This window comes from Rattus norvegicus, chromosome 1 (assembly GCF_021556685.1).
Source record: "Rattus norvegicus strain SHRSP/BbbUtx chromosome 1, alternate assembly SHRSP_T2T, whole genome shotgun sequence".
Classification (NCBI taxonomy): Eukaryota; Metazoa; Chordata; class Mammalia; order Rodentia; family Muridae; genus Rattus; species Rattus norvegicus.
The window spans coordinates 196230264-196251041 of record NC_141534.1 but is presented as its reverse complement, the minus strand read 5'-3'; the positions used below and the strand labels follow the sequence as shown (position 1 = coordinate 196251041).

The following is a 20778-nucleotide window of genomic DNA, read 5'->3' as shown; positions in this document are numbered from 1 at the left end:
GGAAAAATAGGCAAGAAATATAGTTTGAAGGTGGAGAATATAACACGCTTGCCCAGCATGCATGAGGCTTTGGGTTCAATCTCAGCGCTTGGGAAGTGGATCAGACGTTCAAGGTCATCCTCAGTACATGGTGAGTTTGAAGCCAGCCTGGTATACATCAGACCTTGTTTCAAAAACAAAACAAAAAATCATTTTCCAGCTTAAATAGGAATAAAGCACATGTTACATGTATGAAAATGATGGAACGAAGTTGGTGATTTTATGTGTGTGTTAACATGAAGGACCGGTTGGTTTGGTAGGTTAGGTTGGTTAGTTGGGTTGGTTGGTTGGTTGGTTTGGTTTGGTTTGGTTTGGTAGGTTAGGTTGGTTGGGTTGGTTGGTTGGTTTGGTTTGGTTTGGTTTGGTAGGTTAGGTTGGTTGGGTTGGTTGGTTGGTTGGGTTGGGTTGGTTGGTTGGTAGGTTGGTTGGTTTTTTTGAGACAGGGCTTCTCTATGTAGCCCTAGCTATTGTGGAACTCACTCTGTAGACCAGGCTGGCCTCAGAATTAGTGACCCACCTGCCCCTCCCTCCCACATGCTAGGGTTGAAGTCGTGTGATGCCACCATTGGCAGGCAGGGCTTTGTTGTTTTTAATGGTAGCTTGGAGACTGATGAGATGACTCGGTGGATAAGAGCAACTGCTGCCAAGCCCGATGACCTAAGTTCAGTCCCTGAAACCCACTCGGTAGAAGGAGAGCACAGCTCCTGCTGTGTCCTTGCACTTGCATGTGTAAGCCTTGGCATGTACACTCAGAAAGGTGGGGGAAGTAAGCTGGTGGGGGAAGTAAGCTGGTGGGGGAAGTAAGCTGGTGGGGGGAAGTAAGCTGGTGGGGGGAAGTAAGCTGGATGCAGTGGCTTATTTTTATAACCCCAGAGAGGCTGCTGCAGGAGGATTGCCAAACATTAGAGCTACAGGGTGAGACACCTTCCTCCCTTTGCCCCCCAAAAATAACAAAGGGAGAAAAGAAGGTAGTTTTGGAAGCAGAGTGTGTCATGGTGGCAGCATGTGCCTTACGATGCTTCCCAGTATTTGGGAGTCTGAGACAGGAGGATCGCAAGTTTCGTTTTAGCCAGAGCTACGTTAGGAGATGCTTCTTTACTTAATTGCTCATTATTTGCATTAACTTGAGGTAACATTTATTATGATTTTATAATGTGAAAATGGGTTTTTTAACAAAAATTTAAAATTATTTTTCTGAATATTACAGCCTCAACAAGAACTTGACTTAAACTCTCCACGGTCAACCACTTCGGAAAGACAGACCTTTTACTGCGTCCCAGTGCCTGGGGAATCTTTGTGGGTCAAAGAGATATCCTTTATGTGAACCTTACTGTCTGCTGCGTGGCTCTTTTTTTTTTTTTTTTTTAATTTAGAGGATTAAAATTTACGTTTTAGATTTGTAGTTTTTTTTACCTTGGCAACATTAGCTAGGGAAATGTATCCATATATAAGTATGTTTTTAGTAAGACATAGTAATCAGAGAGCAATACCTAAATTATGATATATCCCTGTAGCAAAATATTATTAAAGTAGGTTGAGATAGATTTATAGGTAGTTAAATAGTATCACAATGATAAACAAGTACAGTTTCAGATTAGAATGGTTTTTATATATAATTTTTATTGTTTATGTGCATTGGTGTTTTGCCTGCATGTCCGACTAGTGAGGACATCAGAAGCCCTGGAACTGGAGGTACAAACAGATGTGAACTGCCATGTGAGTTCCAGGAATTGAACTCAGGTCCTCTGGAACAGGTTCTCTTGACTGCTGAGCTATATCCAGCCCCACATTCTCAGTTTTTTAAAGATTAGTTTTTAAAGTGTGTGTGTGTGTGTGTGTGTGTTTGTGTGTTTTCGTTCTCATGGACACTACATGCTCAGAGGAGCTTATGGGGAAGCTGAAAGAGGGTTTCACATCCTTTTGAACTGGAGTTACATTGGTTTATATGGGTGCTGGGAACAGAACCTGGATCCTCTACAAGAGCAGCCATTGTTCTTAACCACTGAGCCATCACTTCAGCTCCAGTCATGAGTCTTTGAAAATTTGTTTCAGTCATTTATTTGAAACTTGAGTTTTGGCAGTGGTTGGTTGGTTTTTGGCAGTGGTTGGTTGGTTGGTTTGGTTTTGGCAGTGGTTGGTTGGTTGGTTTGGTTTTGGCAGTGATTGGTTGGTTGTTTGGTTTTGGCAGTGATTGGTTGGTTTGGTTTTGGCAGTGGTTGGTTGGTTAGTTTGGTTTTGGCAGTGGTTGGTTTGGTTTTGGCAGTGATTGGTTGGCTTTTGGCAGTGGTTGGTTTGGTTTTGGCAGTGGTTGGTTGTTTGGTTTTGGCAGTGATTGGTTGGTTGGTTTGGTTTTGGCAGTGGTTGGTTGGTTTTAGCATTGATTGGTTGGTTTGGTTTTGGCAGTGGTTGGTTGGTTTTGGCATTGATTGGTTGGTTTGGTTTTGGCAGTGGTTGTATTTTATGTGAGGTCTCATATGGCTCATGCAGCGTCAGGTCAGATCCTCCTCCAGATGCTGGGATGACAGGTACCCCCCAGCCTGGCCAAGCTTTGACCTTTAACCCTTTTTGACCTTTAACCCTTTTTCATGGTATCCCATCCCCTTCAGTGGGGTGGGTTCTCTAGCTTTGCTCCTTTACTTTGTTTCCCTGCCTTGATCTGTTGCCAGTTTGTCACATGCCCTGTCTACTGTTCTCTGCTTCCTTTTATTTTACTTTGTCTGGGTTTAGCTTTTCCACCTTTTTCTTTTTACAGAGCTCAGGTTTAAACCCAGTCCTTTTGCATGCTAGCTAGGTAAGCACTCTGCCCCTGACCTACATTTTCAGAGTTTGGTATTTCTGGGTTTTTTTTTTTTTTACCGAGACATTCAGTTATTGATTTCAGATTTTCTCGTATTGGCAGTTAAAATAAATAAATTCTTCTCTTAAGATTAGAGCAGCAAATCTCTCTCTAACCACTGCTTTGGTTTCTGTCCTTCCTGTGATCTCTTTGATCTCTGATTGTCTCAGCACTGTCATTCTCCCTCCTTTCTTTATGTTACTGGCATCATGTATTTCATTTGTATGTAAACTATACATAGAGCCTGTGTTATTCGTATTTATTTGTTTATGTACATGTTGTTGTTTTTGACTGAATGTATGCCTGTGCACCAAGGGTATATCTGATGCCCTTGGAGGCTAGAGAGAGTATTAGATCTCCTTGGAGTTGGAGTTAAAAACTGTTATTACCTCTCTCTGGGTGCCTGGGATGGAATTAAGGCCCTTATGAAGCCAGTGCTCTTAGCCACAGAGCCAGCTATCTTTCTAGCTCTATTTAACCAGTCAATCAATTGATCTGTTTGTTTCTTTACTTTAAGATAGATCTAGAAGAAGGGCATGGGCTACTCTGAACCTCGTGTTGCAGGTACTTGTAAGTCCTAGGAACTGAACTCTGGCCCTCTGGCTCTTGACTGCTGAGCTAATCCTGGACCCTTGTGTGCTTTCACTGTCACTTGTCTTCTCCGTAAACCAAGGGAGAACCCACATCACTTACACTTTATTCACTATCTCCAGTTCTCTTTGTTCTTTGTGTTTATGTGAAATGATTTCCCTTAGATATCGCCCCCCCCCCAAAAAAGAACAGGTCTTAGGTTGGTGAATTCCTTCATGAAAGTTCAACTGAAAGTCTCCTTCAGCTTCATTTTGAATGACATTTCCACTAGATGTAGAGTTGGTGATTGACATATACTCCTCTTTGCTAGTGCGGTAATGATACAGTGCCATTGTCTCTGCCTCCATTCCTCTCTGATGAAAGGTTAGCTATCAGTCTTCTTCCTCTTACATAATATGTCCTTTGTACTCTTCTGCTACTTCTGAAATATTCTTTCTCTTGCTTTCAGCCTTTTACCGTGGTGTCCCTGGGTGTGGATTTCGGGCTTAGGGGTGTCCCTCTGCCCTTTTCTTTTGAAATCTACTTTTCTTTTTTTTTTTTTTTTTTTTTTTTTTTGGTTCTTTTTTTCGGAGCTGGGGATCGAACCCAGGGCCCTGCGCTTCCTAGGTAAGCGCTCTACCACTGAGCTAAATCCCCAGCCCCGAAATCTACTTTTCTTAATTGGGTTTTGTTGAACCTTCCAGTCATGGATATTTTTCAGAAACAATTCTCGTCATTTTTTTCAACTATTTTTTCTGTCCCAATCTCAGTATGTAAAACACAGTGTGAACCCTGTCGAGTGTGTGTGTGCCCAGCTGGGGTTGTGCTTTGTTGTTTGCTCATGCACACTTTTAGGAGGCCAGCACTTTAGTGACTGAGCTGTCTGCCCAGCCCTTTTTTGGAATGTGATCTTTTCTTTTGATAGCCTAGGCTGTGCTCAATTTCTTTTCTCCATCCCTAATCTATTAACAAACCTCTGTGTGTGTGTGTGTGTGTGTGTGCGTGTGTGCGTGTGTGTGTTTGGGGTTGGGGTAGGGTCAGCAGAGATTGTGTGGGTCTTTGTTGTTTCCCTCGTTTTCTGTCTTTTATTTTCAGACCTGGTTGTCCATCTGGTTCTTTCAGTTTGCTTCTCTCTGAGTATTCCTCAGCTGTTTCCTCATCCTCTTTCTGTTGTTGAGATCGTAGCCTAGCCTGGGCTGGGCTTGGATTACGGATCATCATCCTACCTTCACCTGCAGAGCTGCAGGGGTCGCAGGCATGCGCCCACAGGTGGTTTATGCTGCCTGCCGGGATTAAGGGCTTTGTGCATGCTAGGCAGCCATTCTGCCACCGGACTACATCTTCAGCTCTGTCATCCTCAGTATTGCCAGTTAACTTTGTGTCTTCAATTCCTACCCACTAATTCCAGAGTCTGTTATCTCGGGGCTTGTTTGTATTGATTTTTAAATCTGATAATAGGTCAATTTTTCTGTTTCTTCACTTAATTGTTTTACTATCTGCTAAAGCAACATCGTAGTAGGAAATTGAATTTTCTGTCTTCAGAAGGGTTGAATTTGGTTTTGGCAGTTGGTATGTTGGATCCTGTTGCTCTTATCAAGGAGTGGTTTGAAAATTTATCAAGATTATATAATTACTCCTGTTCCCAAAGGCATGGCTCCTAAACAACAAAGCGGGCTATGTTTAGCTCTTGATGCCTGGTGTTCTTCCTGTCCATGCACAGGCTCCGTTTAAGATCTGCTAGGCCGGCAGAAGCGACAGAACTTGAGGTGTTAATCTTCTGACCACATATGGTTCTTCCTTCTGGATATCCTTCTGCAAATTGCAGTCTCTTCTATAGCCCTGAGCTCTATGGGCTCGGTTTTCTCCGGTCAGCAAGAGATGGGCCTCTATTCATACTTGCTAAAGTTTAAAGGGGCCTGCTGCAACCAGAAGGATGTGAGGTCTCCTTGGGTTCCATCTCCTTATTCAAGGATCATCACCTATCGTTACTGTGAGCCAGTGCCTACAGACGTTTGCCTCATCTGTGCAGCTCTGTTCAGGTGGGGCACGGAATAAACTCTTACATTCATAACTATGCTCTGAACAGGTATGGCCTCCATAGACTCAGGTATTTGAATAGGGAATGGCACAAGTAGGAAGTATGACCCTGTTGGAATAGGTGTTGTCTTGTTTGCTGGAGTAAGAATGTCACTGTCGGGGCAAGCTTTGAGGTCTGCCATGTTTAAGCTATGCCCAGTGTGGAATAGTCTTCTGCCTTTGGATCAAGATGTAGACCTCTCAGGTCCTTCTCCAGTAACGTGTCTGCCTGCCTGCTGCCATGCTTCCTGCCTTCATGATTATGGACTGAACTCTGAAACTGTAAGCCAGCCCCAGTTAAATGTAGCTCTTGTTGCCTTGGCCATGGTGTCTCTTCGCAGCAATAAAACCCAAACTAAGACAGTGACCAAACCCGGAAGTCTAGTCTTCTTTCAAAAATATTATAGGAGCTGAAGGGACAGCTTAGCTATTAAGGATACTGGTTGCTGTTGCAGAGACCTAGGTTTAGTTTCCAGTATCCACATGACTGCTCAAAATGGTCTGCAGTTCCAGGTACAGAGAAAATGACACCCACCTCGGGCCTCCAAAGGTAATGCCTGTATGTGTTACACATAAACATAAAACAAAAATAAATCTTAAAAACATACTTCCTCTTAACTGAATTGTCAGATCGGTGATTTATAGCCCTGCAATTATCCTAATTTAGGACGATTTGGTTCAAGGTGATTTTTTTCTCTTAACCTTTCATTTAACGCCTATGTCAATGCAAACCAAGCTCGAGTCAGCCCTTCGACTTCTTACACTCCCAGTAGACACAAGAGGAGTTATGAAGATGATGAAGATATGGACCTACAGCCCAATAAACAGAAAGACCAACATTCAGGTGCCCGGCAAGCAGGTAATGTGCACTCCCAGCTTCCTCCAGACAGCAAGCTTTGTTTCTAGGATTGTTCTGGATCTGGAAACCGACATGGCATGATAACCTCATTTCACCTTCCTCATAACTGGTTGGTGTTGGTCGTGGTGAAGCTCAGTAGTAGAACTTTGGCCTTGTGAAGGAGGCTCTGATTCCAAGGGCAACAGCTGGGGTGGGTGCAGACACTTTTGAGCATTTTCCAGTGAGTACTCTTTGGAAAGCTGCTCAGATAGATGCTGTTAGTCTTGAGTGGCCGTCTGGAAAAGAGATCTTTTCCTATCTTCATAATTGATAGTCGTTGTCCTGACTCTTGAACAATAAGAAGCATGTAAGTCATACTTTACCCTAAAAACGACTCACCTGAAAACATCCTTTCTTGCTTTCTTTTTGAAATCATGGTATTTCTGTTGAATTTTGCAAGTTCAGAAATAGCAAAGGAAAATATGCAAAATTGCAGGATGAATTGTGATTTTTTTTTCCTTGAGTATAGCTGATTCTTTCACTTTGTAGTCCAGGCTGGCCCCAGACTCCGAGATGAACCACCTGCCTGTGCTTCCTGAGCGCTGGGCTAGCGGGGTGCAGCACCACGCCAGGATCCAGTACAGGTCCTGATGTACTGGACCTCAGGGTGATGGGTGACACAGAGAGAGGTTTCCTAGATGCAGGTTGAGAGCACACTTACCTGTGAAAGGGTAACTCAGAGACTGCTGTTGGGGATCATAGTTAGTAAAGCAGTGGTTATGGATTCTCTTCCAATAATCACGGCTTCACTGACACTGAGCAGTTAGCGATGTTCCCAGGACTGGCCATGGCTGCCTCTTGTTGAGTGAGCCTTAAGTCCAATTAGAGAGCTACAGGTTATTGCTAAGGTACATGTGCCACTACAGAACCCTTCGGGTTAGTGTGCTGTCCTGACGGTTGATTGGGTTCATAAGTGTCATAGCTGGATAGGATGAAATGAACTTTTAAAAGTACTTATGTGTGTTAGGCATCGTGACTTAACATCTACGAGCCTAATACTGAGGATTAAGACAGAGGGTGACCTGGAGCTCAGTGCCAGCCTGTACTACAGAGTGAGACCCTGTCTCAAAAGAAACAAAATACTGGAGTTGGGGATTTAGCTCAGTGGTAGAGCACTAGGAAGCACAAGGCCCTGGGTTTGGTCCTCAGTCTGGGGAGGGGTGGAGGGTGGGGTGAAGACGACACAAAATACCTCCATTATGTTTGGTGGAATAGTGGAGTAGTTTGTTGCCATTTCCTAATGGAGGAATTAAATATTTTAGGTATGATCTATCTTTGTTCTGGTATGTCAAACAATATTATTAACTGGACATTGGCCTTTTCAGACTCATAAACATGATTTATGTCAAACTTGGAAAGCTCTTTTGGAATGTTCTTTTCTTTGGGCTTAGAAGTGACTGCATGCACTACTGTTTAATCTAGGAGGCCTCGGGGGCCTTCACTGGCGCGGAGAGCCAAAACGCTTAGAGACTGAAGCTTCCTCTGGGCAGCAGCTGAACTCCTTGAACCTCTCTTCCCCATTTGATCTGAACTTTCCTCTGCCTGGAGAAAAAGGCCCTGCCTGCCTTGTTAAGGTACAGCCTTTCCTAGCTCTATCCACAGAGGTTACTGTCTCAGAAATACAGCAGTAGAAAAGCCTCAGCCTTTGCCTGAATTTTGTTTTGCCACAATAACAAATCATTTCAGATTTAGAAATTTACAACGATAAGCTATTTTTCAGGCTTAGGCCCTAAGTTTGGCATGAGAACTGTTAAAATCAGGGTGTCTGAGGTATGCTGACTCCAGAGGCTCTAGAAGAATGGTAGGGAGGACAGGGTATGGCTTGTTTGGTCTTCTGCCTCATTCAGCTTTAAGAGGCTGCCTGCATTCCTTGGCTTGTGGCTTCTCCATCTTTAAGACAGCAATACATCTTTCTGACCATATATTTTTACTGTCACATTTCCATCAGAAAAGGTTCTCCTTGACACTGATCCCCACGTAGATCTTTCAGGGTGTCACTACCTCAGGGTCCGTAGGCACCCTTGCAAGTTCCTCTGAGTTGTGAATAACATGCGTGGCATTCCAGCGGTTGGGCTGCAACCATCTGTTAGGGCTCCTTATTTTGGTTACAACATTCTTAAAGAATCAGCCAGTCCGGAACTTAGTGTGGTGGCATATGCTTGTAATCCAAGTGCTCAGGGAATAGAGAGTTCAAACCCAGCCTTAGCTGCATGAGACCCGGAGTCTTGACCAGGGTTACTATTGCTTTGATGAAACACCAGGACCAGACTAGTTGGGGTGGGAGGGTTTATCTAGCTTATCCTTCCACATTAGGTCATCACCAAAGGCAGTTGGGACAGGAACTTAAGTGGGGCAGAAACCTGGAAGCAAAAGGCTGATGCAGAGGGATGCTGCTTACTGGCTTGCTCCTTAAGGCTTGCTCAGTCTCCTTTCTTAGCGAACCCAGGCCCACCAGCCTAGGGATGGTCCAACCCACAATAGCTGGGCCCTCTTACATCAGTCACTAATAGCCAGAGGGGAAAGGTCATATTCAGAAGTGGAACAGCTTTTACATTCATGCCCACTTCCTTTCTGTGTCATTTCTAACTTCATGTTTTATTTCTGCTGTCTTATATTTCTTTTCAAAACCCAATTCTCGGTTGTTTTTAAAATGAAATATTGAGTGTGGCATTATATGCCCATAATCCCACCATTCTAGAGGCTGGGATAGGAAGGTTAAGAATCCAAGGCTAGCCTGAGCTACAGTGGTGTGACTGAAGCAAGAAAATAAGTTAAACTAATTGTGGTGTCTTATACCAGCAGTTGGGAGGCAGAGGCCTGAGGATTGCTTTGAGCCCAGGTCAGTGTGGGCCACACAGGAAGGATCAGACCAGCCAGGCAGACCCTGTAGACACACATACCTGGCTCTGGTTTAGCTTTTGACTGTCCGCCAGTCTCTGTGGGAGTGTGGTTGTTCATGTGCTTGCTGATTGAGTCGTCTAGCTAGCAAGGACGTGACTGCTCTTGGTAGGTCATTCAAGGTTAACCTGGTTTTCTGTTCTCGTCAGGTCTATGAAGATTGGGATTGCTTCAAAGTCAACGATGTTCTTGAGTTGTATGGTGTGCTCTCTGTGGACCCTATCCTGAGCATACTGAATAATGAAGAAAGGTGAGTCGTTTGGTAGGTTTTTCTCTTGTTACTTTTTCACTGGATATAATTTTAGAACAGTGGCAGATAGTTATGAAGAACTTCCCCTCCTGTCTTCAGATTTACCAGTTGCTGTTGTTATAAAAGGGCTGTTTTCTACCCCGCTAGGTCCACCACCACAGTGCCCCAAGCTATCTGATAGATATCTTGCTAGAAACACACATCCCAACTCCATGGCGGCCCAGTGTCTCTGCCGCCACACACTCTCCCAAACTAAATTCTCCACAAGAAAGAATACAACACGGGCTGGAGAGATGGCTCAGTGGTTAAGAGCACCCGACTACTCTTCCAGAGGTCCTGAGTTCAATTCCCAGCAACCACATGGTGGCTCACAACCATCTGTAAAGAGATCCGATGCTCTCTTCTGGTGTATCTGAAGACAGCAACAGTGTGCTTTATATATAATAAATGAATAAACCTTTAAAAAAAAAAAGAAAGAACACAATAACTTCTGATCCAGTTGATAAGATATAATTGCCCACCTAAACATACAAAGCCCTATACACGTCCATACCTTAAAAATATAACAACCTGTAAATACACAGAGTGGAATCTTTACATCCATGTTCTCTCAGCAGCTTCTCTCCTAGTCTCCTCCAGTCTCCGTCCTTTCCGTTCCAGTCTCCTCCTCTTCCCTCAAACTTTTCTCCCACCCATCCTTCCTTCTCGTCCAGTGACAGGCCTCATTCTATCTTTTACCTGCCTCACCTGTATGACATCATCCATATTTCACCGTTTTTGTCTAATTAAAAAAAAAACTTTTCTCTCAAATATAAGTTGAGTACAACTATTATCATTTTATAATTAAAAGCATAAAATATGTCAAATACCCAGTCCAACACTTTATCAGTTAAACAGAATATTTAGTTATCCATTCCAGCTTAAGGAAGGTTTAAAATCTGTTATATCCTGGCTAGCTTGTATACTATCTGATAACTATCTAATAAAATATGTATTTTCAAAGTTTAACAGCCTAATAGGCTATGGGACTATAATCAGTCTTCAACCCCGTCAGAAATCTGAGAACGATTAATATTACCTGAAAATACAAGAAGCGTAAAACATAGCTTCCAAACTTAGCCAATGTATAGAGACCACTGATCACCTGGACAGTCCCCTATTCCTCGAAATGTTGGAGCATCAGTCTTCAGCCTTCTGGCACAGGATTATCTAACAGACCTTTGTAATGCAGATTTTTTAAGGGCTGATCACCCTGTCTTGGCAGAGCTTATCAGTCAGCTATTTTGCATAATACTGTCCTTCTCTGGACAGTATTTTGTCTGTAGATGAATTGAAGCAATTTTGCCTAGTGGCTGTCTCACCACAATTGGAGCAACTCCATTGATGCTCAGTTTCTTCTTAGAATCTAAGAAGGGGTCCTGTCAGGAGCAGACATGTCTCAACAAAAGATAAATAACTTTACATCTCATATTTTGTGAATTTCTGACAGTTTTGAAAATCATCTATCTATATAAGGTAATCTGGACTGTTGTCTTTATATCTTAAATATTACCTTGAAAGTACTGTCAGAAACTCAGAGCCAGGAATTTGCTATTTGGCCCTTACCTCACAGGTGTAATCAACTCAGAAGTTTGTAATGACATCAATAGAAGGACTGGCTCTAAACCTTGTACTTTTAAATTTTTTTAACAAATAAATTCTATACCAAAGCAAAGATATGATTTTAGCTTAGTTACCAAATGAGATTATGACTGTACAACTCAATCTAGCTAACTCCTCCCTGTTAAGTTACAACCATTTCTAGATTTCTCATAAAACAACCTTAGAATAACCACTTTCAGTCCCCCAAGAGTCTAGGGAATTGGGGCAACAACTCTTCTATAATTTCTTCAAGCTGTACATGGGCATTGAGATATCCTTGGGGGTAGGAGGTAGGAAGAATGAAGCAAATGCTGTAGCGGATGTGTCCTGACTGGACCCAGCTGAAAGAGCTTGAGACCAGGAATCCCAGTAGGCACACTCCGCAAAATACAACTCTCAAGACAAAAGTTTAGAATCCAGATATCCTTTTGTTTAATTCTCCTAAATCTAGTTTTTCAGGCGGTCTCCCTCTCTCAATTCTGATCAGTATGACTCTGTGAGGTTTCCAGAGCCTAATCACACTTTTTTTTTTTTTTTTTTTGGTTCTTTTTTTCGGAGCTGGGGACCGAACCCAGGACCTTGCGCTTCCTAGGTAAGCGCTCTACCACTGAGCTAAATCCCCAGCCCCCCCACACTTTTTAAAAACACAAAGACTTTCTTTAAAAACACAAAAATCTTTCTTCCAAAATACTGTGTTCCTTATTCTGTAACCAGAAAAGCTTGTATCTTGCACTCTCTCCCAGAGTAATAATATAACCATAAAACTCAAAGTCACACCCATTATGAAGATTAAACAATTTTAAAAAAGGAAGTAAGCTAAACAATGAGCCTGATAGGCTTCTGTACTCTGTGATATCAGGAAATTAACCCAAAATTCCTGTGGAGCCCACGTTAAGAGAATCTGAGTTTCCTGTTGTGGTAAATATCAAAAATAACCACAAACCCTCCCTAGCCGGCATCAACGAGCCATATGGCCTTTAGCAGATTAATTCATAAAACAAACTAAACACGTATCAACTCTAATATCAATAAGCAACTTATCAAACTAGGACTTTAGCCCAAACTATATCCATCTGTTAAGCTGTCTACCCAGAGCCACAGATTTTTATTTAACCTTAATAACTTGTAAATATCACAATACTCTACTTGGAGTCAGGACTAATTTTTCCCTAACTAAGTTCTGAACCATGGATGAAAATCCCCACGTGATAGGATAATCTCTGTACTCTCCTTAAAACAAACTGAATCACCTTCAGATAACACCTGTCTTTAAGAAGTAGCTTGTCTAACTTAGGATTTCAACTCAAAATTCCCGCGGAGCCCATGCTATAAGGAATATGAGTATCCTGAAAGACTTTCTTTACAACTTTCTTTAAAAAGCAGCTTTTAATCTCTAACTCTCTGAGCTGCCATTACTTATCACATAACAGGGAACCTATTAGGCCTTTCCTTTGTTTAAGGTTCCTGCGTTTGGGCCATCATGTGATTCAACATGTCGCTGGTCCCCTCTTACTTAGAAAATAAAACTTTCAACTCTTAGGATTACTAGTGGATTCTCGGCAATCACGCTGGTTCGCCATCTGTTGTTGTAAAATTGTAAAAGAGCTGTTTTTTACCCCACTAGGTCTGTCACCACAGTGCCCCAAGATATCTGATAGATATCTTGCTGGAAACACACATCCCAACTCCATGGTGGCCCAGTGTCTCTGCCACCACACACTCTCCCAAACTAAATTCTCCACAAGAAAGAACACAACATAATAACCTCTGATCCAATTGATAAGATATAATTGCCCACCTAAACATACAAAGCCCTATACACATCTATCCCTTAAAAATATTCATAACAACCTGTAAATACACAGAGTGGAATCTTTACATCCATGTTCTCTCAGCAGCTTCTCTTCCAGTCTCCTCCAGTCTCCGTCCTTTCCGTTCCAGTCTCCTCCTCTTCCCTCAAACTTTTCTCCTGCCCATCCTCTATTTCTATATTTTCTGTAAGAAACTATGAATTTGCACACACATAATCTCAGCACTTAGACGGTTGAGGCAGAAAAAATTGAGCCTGGGCTGTGTAATGTAGGAGGACCTTCTCAAAAAAGAAAAAGCCCTGAGTTCACACACATTCAATACAAGCTGTCGTTCTAATTTCTTCCTACTGTAGTTGCCCACCTGTCGCCCTTGGTGTGTTCTACAGTGCACACAGAAGGGACTTAAAGGCCAGCAGTGCCACCATCGAAAGAGCCTCATCCTTAGAAGCTCTGTGTGCCCAGTGTCTTTGTTTTCCTTTTTCGTCTTCTCAGACAGCGTGTTACTATGTGCATCAGGCTGGCCGCAAACGTGTCAGTTCTCCTGCCTCTGCCTGCAGCATGCCAGGACTACAGGTCTACACCGGCATCCAGTACCCCATTTTTTAGAGTGAGGCTTTGTATGCAGAGTGCTGCCCTCCACAATGGCCCCTTTTGATTCTGGTATTCCTTTTGTGTAGGTCATTTGTGTAGTCACATTTCACTTCCCAGCTCTTCTGTATCCCTGCCTCATGACTATGCGATTCCAGAAGTGCCCAAGAATCGTCTTTGTGTGTTCCACAGCTCTTTTGGTCTCTCACTGCTGGGACCCAGCTTCCTAGTCTCTGGCTGTCCCTCCTGTGTTTGTACATAGCTGTCCATGTATGTTCATCACAGTCCTTTTTCCTTCAGGAGGGTATTGTGTATTTGTGTGGTCTGGACCAGACGTGGTGACGTAGACCTTGCTCCATCTTTCCTTTTGCCAAAGGGAAGGAAGGTGCCACCAGCTCACTTACAGCAGGCCTGTCATCGGCCTTCTACATACAGAGCAAAAGGGAAGGAAGGTGCCACCAGCTCACTTACAGCAGGCCCGTCATCAGCCTTCTACATACAGAGCAAAAGGGAAGGAAGGTGCCACCAGCTCACTTACAGCAGGCCCATCATCGGCCTTCTACATACAGAGCAAGAGCCCAATAATCTTCATACTTAAAAATACTGGGAAAGCCAGGCATGGTTGCATGAGCCTTAACTATCAGCTCTCCAGAGGCATAGGCAGGCAGACCTATGAGTTAAGGCTAGCCTGTTCTGCATAGTGAATTCCAGGATGGTCAGGACTGCATAGTGAGACCCTATCTCATAAACAGAAGAAAGAAAAAGAAAAAAAGGAAACAACCACAACACCAAAATGTTGGCAAATATTTTCTTGTTGTCTCAAGTGTAGCCATGGCTAGCCTGGAATTCACTCTGTAGCCCAGTCTGGCCTCTGCCTCCCTAATGCTAGGGTCGTAAAGGTGTGTGTCATCACAACCAACAGTTTGCCTTGTAAATTACTTGACCACTGAGGCCTCTTGGCTCAGAGGGGAAGGGCACAGACTGGGGCAGATTTGGGAGCAAATTTGTGAACTTGTCTCGTGAGATCTGACAGTTTGTATAGTGTTGAAGACTTCGCACACTTTAGTCATTTGTGCAGTGACTCCAGAATGAGTATCATGTTTGTTGATTAGCAAGCCTGAATGTTCACACTCTTCTAATCACTTGCTCACACTTTCAAGAAGTATCACATCAGAATAAAGTTACGCAAAGACCATTAGCAAGATAAAAGTGAGTGGTCTCCACACTAAGTAATAAAGACCTGTGGATTTTGGAGAAAAAGATCCCAGTGTCGTTACCTGCTGAGAATGCAAGGAGCATCTGCTTTGACATGGTCTTCTGAGTGACATCCTCTGTCATGTACACGGCACCACCCATGGCAGTAAGTCAGACACCCAGTCTTGGCAGTAGAATAAACCCAGTGACTGTACGCTGACCTGGCAGGTGTGAGTGATAAAAGCACTTTAGAGTGAGGGACAGAGAACCCCTCGAATAGGATTCTGAGTTGTCTACAGAGTGCATTTACTTTTACACTTTTGCTAGTTGACATCTCTAAACCAATGTATCCCTCTCTCCCCAGGGATGCCTCTGCACTGCTGGACCCCATGGAATGCACGGACATGGCCGAAGAGCAGAGAGTGCATAGCCCTCCCGCTTCACTAGTGCCAAGAATTCACGTGATTTTAGCCCAGAAGCTGCAGCACATCAATCCATTGTTACCCACTTGCCTTAACAAGGAGGAGAGCAGAACCTGTCAGTGTGAGTGTTGGGGCCTACCGATGGCAGGTTCCCTGTGTGAACTGCAGTCCCTGCTCAGCACAGGGAGTTTTCTAGTCATGTCTGTGGGAGATGAGACCTAAACGACGAAGGGTATAGATTGTCTTTGTTCTCACGTCTATGTCACTTTCTAATTTTTTTAAATTTTATTTAATCTTTTTTTTTACACTCCAGATTTTATCCCCCCTCCTCATTTACCCTCTGACTGGTGCACATCGAATACCCCCCAAACCTCTCCCCCTCACGTCTCCATGAAGATGTCCCCATCCCACCCCCTACCCCACCAGACCAACCCCACTCTCCCTGGAGCCTCCAGTTTCTTGAGGCTTAGGTGCATCTTCTCTGATTGAACCCAGACTGGCAGTCCTCTGCTGTACATGTGTCGGAGGCCTCATCTCAGCTGGTCTGTGCTGCCTGGTTGGTGGTCCAGTGTCTGAGAGATCTCAGGGGTCCAACTTAATTGAAACTGCAGGTGCTCCTACAGGGTTACCCTCCTCCTCAGCTTCCTCCAGCTTTTTCCTAATTCTACCACAGGGGTCAGCAGCTTCTGTCCATTGTTGGGTGTAAATATCTGCATCTGACTCTTTCAGCTGCTTGTTGGGTCTTTCAGAGGACAGTCATGATAGGTCCTTTTTTGTGAGCATCCCATAGTCTCAGTAATAGCGTCAGGCCTTGGTGCCTCTCCTTGATCTAGATTCTACTTTGGGCCTGTTGCTGGACCTCCTTTTCCTCAGGCTTTTCCCCATTTTTGTCCCTGTAGATTTTTCAGACAGGAACAATTATGAGTCAAGAGTTTTTGACTGGGATGCCAACCCCATCCCACTTGATGTCCTGTCTTTCTGCTGGAGGTGACTGTACAAGTTCTCTCTCCCCACTGTAGGGCATTTATTTCATCTCAGGTCCCTTCCTTTAAATCCTGAGAGTCTCTTACCTCCTAGATCTCTGGCATATTCTGGAGGGTCCTCCCACTGAGGAAGAGTAGAATATGCGTGTGTCAGGGCACAGATGTGGAGGTAAAAGAAAAACTTAGAAAATCCACCTCTCCTGCTGCTGTATGGGTCCTGGGGATCAAGCTTAGGTCATCAGACTTGGTGGCAAATGCCTTTACCCTCTGAGCCATCTTGCCTTACCCTAATGGCATCATTGTCTCAAGAATTGTAGTACTCCCTCCTGCTCTTGTACGTGCACACTCTCATTGGCCATTCCTTCCTTCTGCAGTTGTGTCCAATTTCATGTCCGAGTTGTCTCCAGTCAGAGCAGAGCTGCTTGGATTCCTCACTCATGCACTCTTGGGAGACAGTTTGGCTGCTGAATACCTTATATTGCATCTCATCTCCACCGTGTAAGTCTGTGCTCTTCCTGGGAACTGGGGTGTGGGAGAAAGAAGGGAACAGCCGTGATGTTTGTTTGTGTCTTTTAGTAAATCAGCTTTGTCTTCAAGTGGGTTTTTACAAATGCTGCACCAAACACAGACTCCTTTCCCCACTTTACTTCGTTTCACATAACGCATTTGTTTCCGTCTCCAGATGGGATGTGACTGATGAGTAAGACGAACTGTTGGTTTCTCTGCACTCGTTTTATTTTTTATTTTGTATATACTTCAAATGTTGTATCTCCTGGTCTCCTCCCTATACCCTGTTTGCTTGTTTATGTGTGTATACTTCTCCAGGCTCTGCTTATAAAACAATGAAGTCTGTCTTTGTGTACATTTAGTTTGTGTATTGACTTTAATGCTTCCACCCTGTTTTGGTTCAATTTTTTATTTTGTTTTTGTTTGTTTGTTTTTGTTTTGAGACATGTTTTTTGTTTGTTTTGTTTTTGGCTTGTTTGTTTGTTTGTTTGTTTAGCCTTGCTCGTCTTTAGCTCTGTAGACTAGACTAACGTCGAACTCACAGGTCTCTTCCAGCCTCTGCCTCAAGTGCTGGAATTAGAAGTGCACACCACACACCCAGCTAGGGCCTGGCCTTTCACTCCACCATATTGGGTTTTTGGGTTGGTTTGGGATTTGTTTTTGTTTTTGTTTTGTTTTTTGTTTTTTTGTTTTTTGTTTTGTTTTTTTTTGTTGTTGTTGTTGTTGTTGAGACAGGGTGTCTTGGAGCTGTCTTGGAACTCACTCTGTAGACCAGGCTTCCCTTGAACTCAGAGATCCGTCCACCTGCCTCTGCCTCCTGAGTGCTGAGATTAAAGCACCACTACCTGGCAGGTTTTTTGGTTTTTTTTCCCCCCCAAAAAGAAAAGCAAGAAGAAAATTATCTTTCACGTGGGCAACAGTTTTCCCATCTAATACTCGAGCATATTCTTTGGTTTATGTTGTAATGTGGGCCCATCAGTTGTGGTTGAAGCACACACATCCTTACCTGCTTTTTAGATTTAATATTTAGTTAGCCTATCACAATACTTTTTTTTTTTTTCTCTCTTTGAGATAGGTTTTGTTATGTAGTCCTGGCCTAGAATGTTCTATGTAGACCAGGCTGGCCTGGAACTACATCAAGATCCTTCAGCTTCTGTCTCCTGGGTGCTAGGATTAAGGGCATGCCACCATAGTCAGCCTTCTTCCTAAGCTTTCTAATGACCTGATGTTCTCTCATTATAGATTTGTGCCATACTGTAACCATTTCCCAAAACATTAGGATTTTGTACTTTTTTTAATAAATGCTGTGATAGAAAGCATCTTATCTCCTGTCCCCTGGTGGCAGCTAAGATGGCGGGTAATGCTCAGGGTCACATCAGAGCTCTGTCTTGGCTTGACTAGACATCCCTCATGGAAAAGCACGGAACTCAGGAAGTCTGCCGTGCCTGCGTCATAGGCACACTGTTGAAGTGAGATGGTGAGGCAGTGACCACCAGCTCATGTCAGCCAGGCCTAGCCAGTAAATCTGCAAATGTTGTAAAGCACTTCAGGTCTCAGCATTTTGGATAAGGGATGCTCTCCCCATTCCTCAAAGTGGCTATTATTTAACTGCCGTTCTGATAGATAAAAAATGTCTATTTTTACCTTATATGTATGGCTATTTTGTCTGCATATCTGTGCATGCAGTGCCTGTAGAAGTCAGAAGACGGCATCTTCCTAGAACTGGAGTTACAGGCGGTTGTGAGCTATTCCGTGGGCCTGGGACTTGAACCCTGGTCCTCTGGAAGAGCAGCCAGTGCTCTAACTACTAAGCCATCTCTCTGCTTCTGCAAACTTTATAATGATGGCGTCTCAGTATCTTACCCTTGGTTTTGTGTTCTTTCCCTTCTCCTAGGTATACAAGAAGAGATGTACTTCCACTGGGAAAATTTACAGTTAACCTGAGTGGTTGCCCACAGAACAGCACCTTCACGGAACACCTATATCGGATCATCCAACATCTTGTTCCAGCAGTAAGATAATATTATGAAGGCTTATGAGTGGGACAAACCCAATTGTTTTCCACTCACCTTGAGTATTAACTTTATGTTCCTAGTGGGTCTCATTTACAAAGGACAAGACCTGCCAATTGACATAATTTAAAATGCACCCAGCATTCACTGATTGACCCAGCACAAATCTGTAATCTAAAAATTAACGCAGTGGCAGTGACTCCCTTAGAATTACGTTTCCAGTCTGTGTGAGTTTGTTCCTTTGTGTGCATATTATGAAGTGTAAAGAAGCTTTAAATCATAGGAGCCTGGTTCTCTCAGCTGAGGTAATAAAGTGGCCCATCTCCACGCCCCAGGGCTTGTTGCTATCTGGAAGCATCTGGAATGCACATTTGTGTCAGGATCTCAAGGACCGGATTTACTCTGATAACTAAAAATTTTGGCCACTTTGGGACTTAAGAAGTGAAGCCAGGTCCTTCTGAACAGCCTGTCGAGTCTGCACTTCAAGCCCTGCAGAAGCAGCAGAGTCCTGAGGATTTTGAGCCTCTTATTCAGTGGGCTGTGCTTTCACTAATGTCTGACATTAGTAATTAAGACTGAAGACATGTTGAGTAATTCATTAGGAAATAGTGGTAAAACTGACAGTGTCTTGCATTTTGCCGTGCTCTTGAGTGTCTAAATTAATAGACTATTTTGGTTAAAAAAAAAAAAAAAGAGGGGGAATTATTTTATCCCACGCTAGCCGGACCGTAGGACCACATGGCACCTGCAGGATATTCTCATCTCAGTCAGCAAGGGGTCTCGCCCGCTAAGCTCCATCCCATCTCACACTGCCGAGGCTACTCTGAGCCTGGCAGCAGTCTCTCTACCATCTAGTTCCCAAGGCGAGTCTCTGCCATGCCAGTTTCATGCAGAGACCGCCTGTCTCGCAGCTCTCTTCCTGTGGACTCTGCTCACATTCCCAGCATCCACCCCCTGGTCCCAGCAGCAGCTATCCTCTGGTAACGCTCGGCCACTGCTCTGTTTACGTTCCCAACATCTGCCCCCTAATAGTTATGATATAAACTCCCAACCACCCCTTAAAATCAAGACTCAACAAACTGCAACCCAACATCAGATTTATATCTCAGTCCATAATACAATAAACTCACAACCAATTGATAAGGATATAAACTGCCCAACTAGATAAGATAAATTTGCCTACAGAAACCCATCCCAACTCCCTTAGCAATTCAGGACCACCGGGATCTGGGTCATCCTCTGTCTCCATCTTGATTCTCCCTCCTTCTCCTTCTGTCCTGCCTTACAAAAGCTTTGTCCCCACCTTATATTTTACTGTCCAATCGTGGCCTTGACCTAACTGGTGCTGTCCCTCACCTGCATGTAGACATCAACCTACAGGAGACCCCTAGGTTTTCTGTTCTGCTTCCACATTTGCCCCTGCGGTGCTGTTTTTATCTGGTCTGTTTCTTAGCTGAGGTGCATGATCTGAAAGCCTGTCTGTCAGTGGAGTTTGCACATCTCTGTGGTAAAGCCTGTTCTGTCTGTAAACGTGACTCATTCATAGACCCGGAAATAGGATCTTAGCGGTTCCCTAGGCCATGTCTCCTGAGATTGCTTCTCTGTCCTCAGAACTTCCTGGTTTTGAGGTATAAAATCAAATTGCTGGTGTGTGCTTTAAATATTCTCAGCAGAACAGTGAAGCCCTGGAAATGGGATAGCAGACACTGGCATAAGACATATGCCCATCTCTCCAATAGGGTCTGAGACTCAGTCTGGAGCAGAACTGGTGACTGCCTGGGGGGTCATGTCCTCCTACATAGAAAACAGGCAATCTAAGGAGCAGCATGGGCCTGTGTAAGGGATGCCAGCAGAGGCTGGTGCAGTACCACTCTCAGACACAAGATGGCGCCAGAGACCATCTATGTCTCAGCTGTGCAGCCAGGATTACATCTTTACCTGGGGGAGGGAGGGTGGAGGAAAGGGCTTAGAGGGTCTCTTTTCCTTATTTTGCATTTCATTGACTGTCTGCCCTTTCGTCACTCTTAGCACACTGGCCCCAGCCCTTCTCAGT

At 43.8% G+C, this 20778-nt stretch overlaps 1 protein-coding gene across 1 annotated transcript in view; it reads left to right on the top strand.

Moving 5' to 3' along the window:
* Mcmbp (minichromosome maintenance complex binding protein) overlaps positions 1–20778 on the top strand; it is a 45001-nt gene that overhangs the window by 17201 nt on the left and 7022 nt on the right. The window contains exons 5-11 of the mRNA NM_001039608.2: positions 1247–1348; positions 6236–6380; positions 7842–7993; positions 9467–9567; positions 15166–15344; positions 16581–16704; positions 18608–18725. Coding sequence (NP_001034697.2) covers positions 1247–1348; positions 6236–6380; positions 7842–7993; positions 9467–9567; positions 15166–15344; positions 16581–16704; positions 18608–18725 — 921 coding nt within the window. The remainder of the gene's footprint in view (positions 1–1246; positions 1349–6235; positions 6381–7841; positions 7994–9466; positions 9568–15165; positions 15345–16580; positions 16705–18607; positions 18726–20778) is intronic.